Below are 13,356 nucleotides of genomic sequence, written 5' to 3'. Positions count from 1 at the left end.
AACGGGAAAAAGAGAATGCAATACTAAAGATTAAATCAGATAGTGGGGAATTATTAACATTGCCCAAGGATATCAATAAAAGATTTGCTCAATTTTACGAAAATCTATATACATCTAAAACGTCAATAGATAATAATAAAATTTCAGAATTTCTGGAAAATTGTAACCTCCCAAAATTAGAATTGAGGGAACAAGAGGAACTGGGAGCAACAATTACTTCTAAGGAGATAGAAGACACAATAAAAACACTAAAGAATGGAAAAACACCAGGACCAGACGGATTCAGTAGTGAATTCTATAAAGCCTTTTACGATATAGTTACCCCACGATTACAGAAAATGTATACATACGCTTTTAAAGAGCAAAGCTTACCCGAAACATTAGCAGAATCAACGATCACATTAATACTTTAAAAAGATAAAAACATAGAAGAACCAGGCTCATATAGAGCTATTGCTTTGTTAAATACGGATCAAAAAATAATAGCGAAAACACTAGCCAGTAGACTAAGCAGGTACGTTAGTAGATTAACATAGAAACATAGAAACATAGAAATTAGGTGCAGGAGTAGGCCATTCGGCCCTTCGAGCCTGCACCGCCATTTAATATGATCATGGCTGATCATCCAACTCAGTATCCCGTACCTGCCTTTTCTCCATACCCTCTGATCCCCTTGGCCACAAGGGCCACATCTAACTCCCTCTTAAATATAGCCAATGAACTGGCCTCAACTACCCTCTGTGGCAGAGAGTTCCAGAGATTCACCACTCTCTGTGTGAAAAAAAGTTCTCCTCATCTCGGTTTTAAAGGATTTCCCCCTTATCCTTAAGCTGTGACCCCTTGTCCTGGACTTCCCCAACATCGGAAACAATCTTCCTGCATCTAGCCTGTCCAACCCCTTAAGAATTTTGTAAGTTTCTATAAGATCCCCTCTCAATCTCCTAAATTCTAGAGAGTATAAACCAAGTCTATCCAGTCTTTCTTCTTCATAAGACAGTCCTGACATCCCAGGAATCAGCCTGGTGAACCTTCTCTGCACTCCCTCTATGGCAATAATGTCCTTCCTCAGATTTGGAGACCAAAACTGCACGCAATACTCCAGGTGTGGTCTCACCAAGACCCTATACAACTGCAGTAGAACCTCCCTGCTCCTATACTCAAATCCTCTTGCTATGAAAGCCAACATGCCATTCGCTTTCTTTACTGCCTGCTGCACCTGCATGTCTACCTTCAATGACTGGTGTACCATGACACCCAGGTCTCGCTGCATCTCCCCCTTTCCCAATCGGCCACCGTTTAGATAATAATCTGCTTTCCCGTTTTTGCCACCAAAATGGATAACCTCACATTTATCCACATTAAACTGCATCTGCCAAACATTTGCCCACTCACCCAGCCTATCCAAGTCACCTTGCAGTCTCCTAGCATCCTCCTCACACCTAACACTGCCCCCCAGCTTAGTGTCATCCGCAAACTTGGAGATATTGCCTTCAATTCCCTCATCCAGATCATTAATATATATTGTAAATAGCTGGGGTCCCAGTACTGAGCCTTGCGGTACCCCACTAGTCACTGCCTGCCATTGTGAAAAGGACCCGTTTACTCCTACTCTTTGCTTCCTGTTTGCCAGCCAGTTCTCTATCCACATCAATACTGAACCCCCAATGCCATGTGCTAATGGAGATCAAACAGGATTTATACCTAAGAGACACTCATTCAATAATTTGAGACGTTTGCTTAACATAATGCACTCACATAAATCTCACGACCAAGAGTTATCTATTATCTCACTGGACGCAGAAAAAGCGTTTGATCAAGTAGAATGGGATTATATGATTAAAGTATTGCAAAAATTCCAATTGGGAGAAAACTTTATCGCATGGATAAAACTATTATATAACAAACCTACGGCTAGAATATTAACTAATAATATTTTATCCTCGAAATTTGAACTATCAAGGGGCAATAGACAAGGATGCTCATTATCACCGCTGTTATTTGCTTTGGTAATTGAACCCCTTGCTGAAAAAATAAGAACACATCCGGATATTTATGGTTATAATACAAAATACTCAAAGAATAAAATATCCCTATATGCCGATGATGTACTACTGTACATCACAAAACCACAAATTAGTATACCAAACATATTAAATTTAATTGAGGACTTTGGATCCTTTTCGGGTTATAGAATAAATTGGAACAAAAGTGAAATTATGTCGATAAAACCAAAAGACTCAACACATCTTCGGACATTTCCCTTTAAAATAGCTACAGAAAAATTCAAATATTTGGGAATTGAAATTACTAGAAATTACCAGGATATGTTTAAAGCCAATTATAATCCCTTACTCAAGAAATTGAATAATCTGATTAAATTCTGGAAAACACTTCCGATGTCCTTAATAGGCAGAATAAATGCTATTAAAATGGTTTTCTTACCACAAATTCTATACCTATTTCAATCAATACCTATATATCTCCCAAAAAAGTTTTTCAAAATATTGGACTCAGACATTACAAATTTTATATGGGATTATAAATCCCATAGAATACAAATAGCACACCTTAATAAACGAAAAGAGCTGGGGGGTTTAGCGCTCCCTAATTTTATGTATTATAATTGGGCAGTAAATACTAAAAATATGATTCACCTGCTGGATAATTCTGCACAGCAGGCGGACTGGATGGTAATGGAAAAAGGGGACTGCTCCCCGAGTAATATAGGAGCGACCATCCTCTCACCAATAAATTTGAATAATAAAAATTATAATAAAAATCCAATTTTACATAACACAATAAGAACAAGGAAACAAATAAAACAGAATTTAAAATTAAGAAACCTATCTCTTTTAATACCAATAGCCAATAATCCATCGTTTAAACCATCAGTCATAGACAAATCATTTATACAATGGGAAAGAATGGGAATTAAAACGCTCGAAGATCTGTATGAATTGGGGAATTTACTATCATTTCAACAACTACAACTGAAATATAATTTGAAAAATAACCAATATTTTAAATATCTTCAAATTTGTGATTATCTGAAAAAACACACAAAAGATTATCATAATATGCCTTCCGACTTATTGGATGAAGCAATGAAGACCAAGGCGGAATCAGCTAATTTAATATCGTACCTATATAATATGATTTTAAACATAGAAATACCCACAACAGATGGAATTAGAAAAGATTGGGAACAAGAATTAGCTATAAAAATCTCAAAAGAGACCTGGGATAATCATTTACTACAGGTGCATAAATGTTCGATCAACGTACGACATACGCTCATCCAATTTAAAACATTACATAGATTATATTATTCAAAAACTAAATTAAATAAAATCTTCCCTAATGTTTCACCAATCTGTGATAAATGCCTGTGTCAAGAAGCTACCATAGCGCACTCTTTTGTTTTTTGTACAAAAATCCAAAAATTCTGGTATGAAATATTTGATATTTTTTCAAAATTGATCAAAATAAAACTGGTACCAAAACCAGAATGGATTATCTTCGGAATATCGGAAGATAACCCTGAATTAAACGTGTTTCAGAGGAATTTATTTAATTACGGGCTAATAATGGGAAAAAAGCTTATACTTAAATTCTGGAAAAATGCGCCGACACCAACAATAAAAATGTGGATATCAAATATGTTTGAAACATTACATCTGGAAGAGATGAGATTCCTCCTAGCAGGTAAAGCAGACCAATTCCAAAAGACGTGGTCTATGTTTCTGGACCTATTACAAGTATGAGGTGCAATAGTAATCTAAAAAAAAAACAAATATATAAATAAGTGGTATCAGGACCTGGTAACGGGAGGTAAAATAACAAAAACAGACTTGATTGGTAGTCCCCTTTCTGCGGAGTTTAATGTTATAATAGAGCGATTGTTTCTATTTTCTCTTTCTTTCTTTTCTAGGGTCTATTTTCTCACTTTACTTCCTTCTCTAACTTCTTTCCTAAGGGGCTTTCTTTTCCCAACACTCTTGCACTGCACGACTCTCTTGCACTTTCTTTACTTTCCTTACTTCTACCTTTTTCTTAAAGCTCAAAAAAAAATGAAGCGGTACAAAAAATATATTAAGATATATGTGCTGTGTAGGATTGTAATTTACCGTACTTCTAATAAAAAAAAAATTAAAAAAAAAAAAAAAATTAAAAAAAAAAGTTTTGGTGAATATATTCGATACAAATTCCAATGGTTCATGTTTACTCCCATGATCCGTTTAGTAATGAGCCTTTCTAGTTCAGCTTGACCTTCTCACTTCTCTTTTCTTAGAGGGAAAAAATGCCCTTTGGGCGCATTGCTGAACTGGCGGTAATATGCCCAATTTGAATTCGTTTTTATCCTCTAATACTGTTGAGTATATTTTAGTTATTTGTGACAGCATCCCATGCTTTATCAACAAGTGTAAATGCCCCCCCCCCCCCCCCCCCCCGCAGTTAGTAGAACACCCTTATTTAGTGTAAACTGGGAGGAACCAGACTACCTACCTCCATGTTTGTTGTTTTTTCATGAAGGCCTAGTTTGCTGGTATGCTGGTGCTGTCGGTGGGGCGGCGCATTTTCCCACGGCTCCGCTCTGGGCCCCTGTCTAAAAGAACTTTGGGGGTAATGTGAAGCGGTCGCCAGGCTTTCACCAGTTTGTTTGATATTGCTGGTGGATGCCGAGGGGTGCTGCCAGCTGGGTGTTGGATGCGATGTCCTGCTCGTTCCATGGCCTGCCCTCATGAGGCGCACAGGTTTAGCTGCCTCTCTTCCCGCAGCAGCGGTTTGCATAGCCCCGTATATTTGGGGTTGCGGGCAGGTCTATATGCACCATTGTTCAGTCGAGTATCCCAAATTTGGGAACATCTTAGGCGTCAGCACCCTGGTAGTGCAACGGGATAGTCTCATCCTGGGAGAACCACCTTGGTGATCATGGCGTCTCGCCTGCCAGGTGAGTATGATCCGTGGAAAAAACGAGCAAATGCGGTAACATCTTGACCCTTCTGTTAGGAGCTTCAGAATTCGCTGCTTGTCTGCGAGTCTGCTGACCCAGCTGCCTGCGGATTTGCCTCTAGAAAGGCCTGCTCCTACAGGGCTTTGTTGGGAAGATGGTCGCGTGGAGGAGCCATGTAGTGGCCCACGACACCCAGTAGCTCTTCCTGATCCTGCTCCCCTGGCATACTGCTGTTCTCGTCCGCCTGCCCAGCGTTTAAGCCAGCCCAGCCCTGGCCTCCTTAGCTAGCCTCAAAAGAGGGAGCAAAAGGGTGTGCTATAAATTGGAGGAGGCATAGCTCAAACTCCGCTGTTGCATCAATCCCTCGTCAAGGGAGATGGCTAGTGCAATAGCACTGGGGTAGGAGTGTCAGCTCCCTTGGCATTCAGCCAGTGCCCCTTTCTCCCTGGAGGTGTTGAACTCCATGACCTCCTCTGGCTTGGGGAGACAGACATACTTATTTTTCATGTCTCCAACCTGTTCCAGTTTTGGAGAAAGTTGGCTCCTGTAGAACCTGTTAAATTGGGAAGATTTTTGTCTTACCTGTATGTACCTGTATGTAGAGGCTGCCTGCCGTTTTTCAGGCGGCATTGTAGCGGTTCCGGGGCGGCGATTCTCCTTGTCAGGAGTCTGCAGGGCTGCCGGTCGGGTTTTTAAACTTCCCGCCGGTCCGCTGCTGTTCACCAAACAGCTGTTCAGCGGATCGGCATCAGCGCAGCTCCTTGCAGCGGTCCGCAGCGTGTGCGGTCCCGTTAGCGCCTATCCCCCTCCACTGTCGGCTCCTTCGCTGGAGTCGAAACGGGGGCCGCTGCCTCTCTACTTTGCTCCCCCTGGAGCAGAAACCACAAGGCCCGATTAAGGTAAGTATTTACCTCACGTCCTTGGATGCGGGAGCTGCCGACTCCCGCTGGCCGCGTTCTGCACAGCTGTGCGATTATGCCGCACATGCGCACTGCGCTGGGATCTTCACGGAATCACTCACGTGACTCCGAAGTAAAATCAGAGCATTGAGTATAGAAGTTGGGATGTAATGTTAAAATTGTACAAGGCATTGGTGAGGCCAAATCTGGAGTATGGTGAACAATTTTGGTCGCCTAATTATAGGAAGGATGTCAACAAAATAGAGAGCGTACAGAGGAGATTTACTAGAATGTTGCCTGGGTTTCAGCAACTACGTTACAGAGAAAGATTGAGCAAGTTAGGGCTTTATTCTTTGGAGCGCAGAAGGTTAAAGGGGGACTTGATAGAGGTCTTTAAAATGATGAGAGGGATAGACAGAGTTGACGTGGACAAGCTTTTCCCACTGAGAGTAGGGAAGATTCAAAAAAGGGGGATACGACTTCAGAATTAAGGGACTTACATTGAGGGGTACCATGAGGGGGAACTTCTTTACTCAGAGAGTGGTGGCTGTGTGGAATGAGCTTCCCGTGAAGGTGGTGGAGGCAGGTTCGTTTTTATCATTTAAAAATAAATTGGATAGTTATATGGACGGGAAAGGAATGGAGGGTTATGGTCTGAGCGCAGGTATATGGGACTAGTGGATAATACGTGTTCGGCACGGACTAGAAGGATCGAGATTGCCTGTTTCCGTGCTGTAATTGTTACATGGTTATATGGTAAGTGGCTGAACTGCCAGCCCAATAATCCATGCAGTCCACCCTCTCCCCTTCTCTCTCACAGTCTGTCACTTGTTTTGGGCAGAATTTCTGGCAGATTCTCAGCTGCCAGCCTGCCAGGTCTGAGTGACTGTACTGCCTGGCCTCAGTGACTGAGCTGCCAGCCCACGAATCCATTCGGCCCACAATGTCCATACTAGCCCTCTGGAAATTAGTCCCTTCGGCCCACAATACCCATACTAGCGCAACAGAAAGCCGCCCTCCCACAACCAGCAATATTGGAATAGGGAGGTTGCACGGCAGTAGGGTCACGACCCATGACCCGTACTGTTGCTACGCGTTTCTTGCATTAATAACATATACCGGAAGTGACGGATGTCCTCCAGATGGATTGAGCGGCTCCGTGCGTCAAGCCCTTTAGCCCAGTGACCTTAGGTGCAAACCCTATACTTTGGCAATATAACAATGTATTTTTATCATGCCAATAACGTATTTTTAATTGAAAAATTGATAGAGATACAGAGATAGATAGAGAGATACAGACATCAGTGAGTGAATGTGCCGACTCCCCGCCCCCCTCAGCCCCAACATGACTCCTCCAGCACCTCCAGCGGCCACACGACGCCCCCACCCATCAGCCACACACACACACACAGATTAATGATGGTGGTGGTGGGGCGGCGGCAACCCCAGGCCCCAGGCCCAGCTCCCCGAGCTCCGCCAACCCCAACCCCAGTCCCCAGTCACTGACTGTGGGGGGGGGGGAGGCCGCGGCCTGATACACCGGAGCCTGTCTGTCTCTCACCTCCCCTGTCACTCCGGTCCTGTCCGGCCCGGATACTTACGGCTCATCCCCCGCCCCCCGTTGCCCCGAAGACAGAGAGAGAGAGAGTGGGGGGGTGGTCGCCCTCTGCCCGGATATGATGTCACGACGCCGGCCCGTTGCCCCTCACGCTGCGGGGCGGCCTCAGCCCGGTTATGACGTTGCTGCCCCATGGGAGGGGGGGAGTGAGGCATCGGTCCGGAAATGCCGTGGCGCCGCGGCACAAGAAAGCAAAGGTCCTAGAGGAGCAAGATAGACCACTCTTCCGAAATCCAATGGACTGACGTGTAGTACGTGACGGAACGTCACGGCCGCCATTTTTTAATGCGACACGCGACTTCCGGTATGCCACCCGCTGTGATCCAAAGCAAAGATTATAGAGCTCCGCTATAATCTTTGATCCAAAGCAAAGATCCTCGAGTATCTTGTAGCGGGAACAGCCCCCTCCTTTGTGTAGTTTCCCTTGCATTGTAATGTGCAGTTTCCCTTGTATTGCTTTAACACACACTGCTCAAAATTAAATTTAACGTATATATATTTTATATATTTTTATGAATGTGTGGCTGTGTGTGAGAGGCAAGTTAAAGATAATTAAGTTTATTCTCGTGGATCAGAAGCAACTTTGATTTAAATAATCACTATTAATTTATTAATCTTGTAAGATGATATACATAAACCATAAAGGCAATTATATATATAATATATATAGTAATATATATATATATATATATATATATATATATATATTTATACACACATATATATATACACATACATTTATACACACATACATATATACACATACATACATACGTATACACATACATATGCACACATACAAATACACGCATGCATATGGATACATTTATATGCATACATACACACATATAAACATATATATACATACATATATACACACATATACATATACACGCATGTATACACATACAAGCATATATACACATGTATATATATTTATACATATGATCATTTTCCAACGATCAATAGATTTACGATCAGTTCCTGTGAATTGGAGGCTAGCTAATGCTATCCCACTTTTCAAGAAAGGAGCGAGAGGGAAAACGGGGAATTACAGACCAGTTAGCCTGACTTTGGTGGTGTGAAAGATGCTGGAGTCAATTATTAAAGATGTCATAATGGGGCATTTGGATAGCAGTAAAATAATTAGTCCAAGTCAACATGGATTTATGATTTTACAATGCATTTAAGCCTCTCCCATTTTTATGAGATGCATTCCTGGAATATGTAGGAAGTTTATTGTAACCTAGTGCTACATGCCTGAACAATGGATGATATATCACTTAAATGCAATTGTTTTCAGTTGTGTGGAGAGACCTGTATATTAAAGATGCTTTTTGCCTCTAATATGTCAATTTACCTTAAATGTAGAAGAGCTTATTAAAATAGTCTTACAAAGACCATTAAGTATTTTCTTTCTATCCTCTTTTGGACCCAAGGCATAGCAGAGCTGCCAACTCTCACTCACGAAGAGGTAAGGGAGGGGAGATGGAGGGAGGGGGAGAGAGGGAGGGAGGGGGGGGGGGGGAGGGGGGAGGGGGGAGGGGGGGGGGGGGGGGGGGGGGGGGGGGGGGGGGGGGGGGGGGGGAGAGACAGAGAGAGGAGAGAGAGAGAGAGATGGAGAGAAGAGAGAGAGATAGAGATAGAGAGAAGAGAGGGGAGCGAGGGGAGAGAGAGATCGAGAGAAGAGAGGGAGAAGGGGGGGGGGTGGGGGGGGGGGAGGGTGGGAGAGGGAGAAGGGGGGGGGGGGGGGGAGAGGGGAAGGGGGGAGGGAGAAGGGGGACAGGGAGAAGGGGGAGAGGGAGAAGGGGAGAGGGAGAAGGGGAAAAGGGGGGAGAGGGAGAAGGGGAGAGGGAGAAGGGGGACAGGGAGAAGCTCCTCTAGGCCACCGAACAACCTGACCCACCATTGCACCCAAAGATGATAGAGCAGAGTTGTATAATATTTGATTGCACCCTTGTTCACGGCGGGCTTGTGATCTTTGCTTGTGTTGTCTTGACAATTCGAGGAATATAATGGGTAACAGCCGCCCATTCTCGGACTTGAATCTGAGCTCGAAAAATCTCCTGGTCACTGGACCTGATGTATCCCACGGGCCATATTGTGGAGACCAATCCCTTACAAGAACAAAACCAAAAACGTACAGAAGTGTTAAAATTGTCTTTATTTGTTATGGTAAGTAAAGATCTATTAAAAATAAGTCTAATAACTTTCTAATGTGCCGACAAACCTAGTTTCCCAATGGCCGTTGAGGGGAGAACAGAAAATATCATTTTCACGACAGAATATCGACTGAAAATAATAAAAATATTTTCTCACCTTTCTTTTTTATTGGGGAACCTAAAGAATGACAGGTCGGGTCGTTTAGATTTACGATTAGAATAATTGTTAGCAGAGCAGTGAGATGAAATTTAGATAAGGACGCCATGACAGTGTGGGGGAAGCCCATTAAAATGCATCAAAAAATGGCGTCGACGATCACACACGTGATACTACGCGTTTTTCGAGGAGTGGTCTATCTTGCTCCTCTATAATCTTTGCTGGACGGGTGAGAGAGAGAGAGGAGAGGAGAGAAAACAGGAGAGAAAGAGAGGAGAAAGGAGAGAGAGAAAAAGAAAGGAGAGAGAGAGAGAGAGAGAGGGAGAGGGAGAGAGGGAGAGAGAGAGAGAGAGAGGGAGAGGGAGTAGAGAGAGAGAGAGAGAGAGAGAGAGAGAGAGAGAGAGAGAGAGAGGGAGGGAGAGGGAGGGAGGGGAGGGAGGGGAGGGAGGGAGGGAGAGAGAGGGTAGGAGAGGGTAGAGATAGAGAGAGAAACTGGGAGATAGAAGGTTTTAGTAAGGAGGGAGAAAGAAGCAGGAAAAGAGAGAGGGGAGAGAGGGAATGAGAGGGCTGAGGGAAAGAGAAGTATTCACCTCTCCCTCCCTCTCTGAGCGGTACAGTGGCCTCGGGAGTGAGGTTACGAGTTGGGCCGAAGGGCCCCTTTCCAACACTATATCACTCCGGGACTCTATGACAAAGTGCTAGACTAACTCCGTGGGTCAGGCACCATCTGTGGAGAAGGTAGACACGAAGCGCTGGAGTAACTCAGGGGGTCAGGCAGCATCTGTGGAGAGAAGAATGGATGCAAGTTTGGGTCGACACCCTTCTTTGATTTCGTTTAGTTCAGGGATGCAGCGCGGAAACAACATGTCTTTCGGCCCATGGACTCCGCGCCGACCAGCGATCACCCCGTACACTAGCACTACCCTACGCACATTGGGGATAATTTAGCTATTTTGTGGAGGCCGTTTAATTTACAACCCTGAACGTCTTTGAAACGTTGGAGGAACATTGGAACATCTGCACACTGGCCAGAAGCCCTATGGCTGCTCCATCTGCGGCAAGAGCTTTACCCAGTCGTCGGGGCTGCAGGCGCACCAGCCGGTGCACAGCAGTGAGCGGCCCTTCAACTGCTCCGATTGCGGCAAAGGCTTCAAGTCGTCCAAGGACCTGAAGGAGCACAGACGCCTGCCCACGGGGGAGCGGCCCTACACCTGCGCCGATGCGGCACGGGCTTCACCCGCTCCAGCCACTTGCTGGTGCACCAGCGCACCCACACCGGCGAACGCCCCTACACCTGCGCCTAGTGCGGCAAGCGCTTCACCCACTCCACCAGGCTGCTGTCCCAGCAGCGGGTGCACGCCAGCGACAATCCCTTCCCCAGCCCGGTGTGTGGAGAGCGCTTTGCCAAGGCCTCCCACGCCCCGTCTCACCAGCATGTGCACACCAGTGGCCCGCCCTACGACTGTCCGTACTGCGGTGAGCAGGTTGACAGCTCGCGGGGGTTGCGGCAGCACCGGCGGATCCACGCCGGCGAGCAGCTGCTCCCACTGTGACAAGAGAGCACGGGGGCTGCGGGAGCAGCAGCGGATATACACCGGGGAGAGACACTTTGTGTGCGCTGAATGTGGCAAAGGTTTCACCCGCATGTCCAGCCTGTGGCAGGCACCGGCGTACCCACAGCGGTGAGCGTCCCTTCCCCTGCCCGTCCTGTGGTAACCGCTTCACCCGCCTTGACCACCTTCTGGAGCACCGGCGAGTCCACACCGGCCAGCGCCCCTTCACCTGCCCGCTGTGTGGCAAGGCCTTTGCCCGCTCCTTCAGCCTGCTGGCACACCGCCACGTGGATAGAGAGGCGCTGTTTAGGTAAACACAAAATACTGGAAGGAATGGGCAACGTTTCGGGTCTTTTCTTCAATCACCCAGTCCTTCTCACCAGAGATGCTGCCTGTCCCGCTGAGTTACCCCAGCACTTTGTGTCCTTTTTGTAAGCCAGCATCAGCAGTTACTTGTTTTTAAACCATTCTGGTTAACCATCTCTGCACCTTCCCCAAAGCCTCCACATCAGTCCTGTAATGGAGTGACCAGAACTGTATGCAATACTCCAAATGTTACCTGACCAATATCCCTGGCATCTGCACAGATACATTCCTCTTATCTCACACCCTATTACATCCTTATATTCTCCCCCCCCCTCACTTACACACATTCTCTCCACTCCACCCTCTCGTGCCCCCTCCTCTCTCTCACACACTCCCTCTCTCGCTCCCTGTCTCCCACAAACTCCCTCTCTCGCTCCCTGTCTCTCTCACACTCCCTGTCTCTCACACACTCCATCTCTCGCTCCCTGTCTCTCTCACACACTCCCTCTCTCTCACACACTCGATCTCTCACTCCCGGTCTCTCTCACACACACACAAACGCTCTCCCTTTCTCTCACTCTCACACACACTCCCTCTCTCTCACACACACTCCTGCTCTCTCGCACAAACATACCCCCTCTCTCTTCCTTTCACACAAACAAACACTCCCTCTCTCTGTCACACACACACCGTCTCTCTTGCTCGCTCTCTCACACGCACTCACACACACGCTCTCACACAAATGCTCTCTCTCACACACACATTCTCACACGCACGTTCTCACACACGCTCTTTCTCTCAAACACACACTCTCTCCTTATATCTAGACTAGGCGTGCATTTCACACTACACCCTCCGCCAAGGCCTGCTCGATCTCCCGGTTGCCAACCATTTTAACTATATTTTCCACTCCCACACGGATCTTTCTATCCTGGGCCTCCTCCATTGCCAGAGTGAGGTTGAAAGAGCTAATAGTCAAATCTAAAATTGAGTTTTTCTTCTACAAAAGCATGGTCTAGTAGAACAAAATAATGGCTCGGTGCCAAGTCTGAATGACTGCAAATTATATGGAACACAATATGGAGGACAGCTTGTCTTTTTAATAAAGGCATTAAGATGGAAGCCTGCGTAATAACATGTGCTTCTTTCAAGGCCATAAAGAAGCCAAGATTGAAAAAAATAGTTGACGCTCCAGAAATAAGTAATAACTTGTTATTGGATGAGCTTGATTTGGACCCAGCTTTTCCGATATTCTTAAAGGCTACAGAATCTTTCAGTCATGCCATATTCAGACAGGGTAGGAGTGTTTCACTGATCAGAAAAACGTATAATTGCGCTAACTTTCCTTTGTTCTGTGAGTGGAGCCTGAGAAACACTGAGCAACGTTTGTGCTCTTTGTAGATCTTGCCTCTCCCGTCTGATGAATTAATTAAAGATTGCCATGGTTTATCTTTAACAATTTTGTTGCGATCTGCATTTAAAAAAACGAACGTTGAAAAGGTGACACACAAGCTGGAGGAACAGCAGTGTCCAGACTCAACACGTTGCCTGTTCATTCCCCTCCAAAGTGCCGATATAACTCAGCAGGTGGGAAACGGATGGAGAAGAGGTCCTAATATAAGCCCTCCTTGCCCCTCTCGTGGAGCAGACAATCAACAATACCAGCACCATCTCATTCATACTGTACTCAAGTGAAAATGCAAAAGT

General features: G+C 45.5%; 1 protein-coding gene across 1 annotated transcript; it reads left to right on the top strand.

Annotated features, from left to right (window-relative positions):
* Positions 1–10,793: 10,793 nt before the first annotated feature.
* LOC129715331 (zinc finger protein 239-like) lies at positions 10,794–13,070 on the top strand (the record flags this gene model as incomplete). Its single annotated transcript, XM_055665204.1, has 3 exons — positions 10,794–11,014; positions 11,095–11,266; positions 13,051–13,070. Coding segments are annotated over 3 exons (413 nt in total), but the record flags the coding sequence as incomplete, so codon positions are not given.
* Positions 13,071–13,356: the final 286 nt, after the last annotated feature.

Source organism: Leucoraja erinacea, unplaced genomic scaffold (assembly GCF_028641065.1).
Source record: "Leucoraja erinacea ecotype New England unplaced genomic scaffold, Leri_hhj_1 Leri_1124S, whole genome shotgun sequence".
Lineage (NCBI taxonomy): Eukaryota > Metazoa > Chordata > Chondrichthyes > Rajiformes > Rajidae > Leucoraja > Leucoraja erinaceus.
Note: the sequence above shows the minus strand (reverse complement) of the source record. Positions and strands in the feature narration are given on the sequence as shown.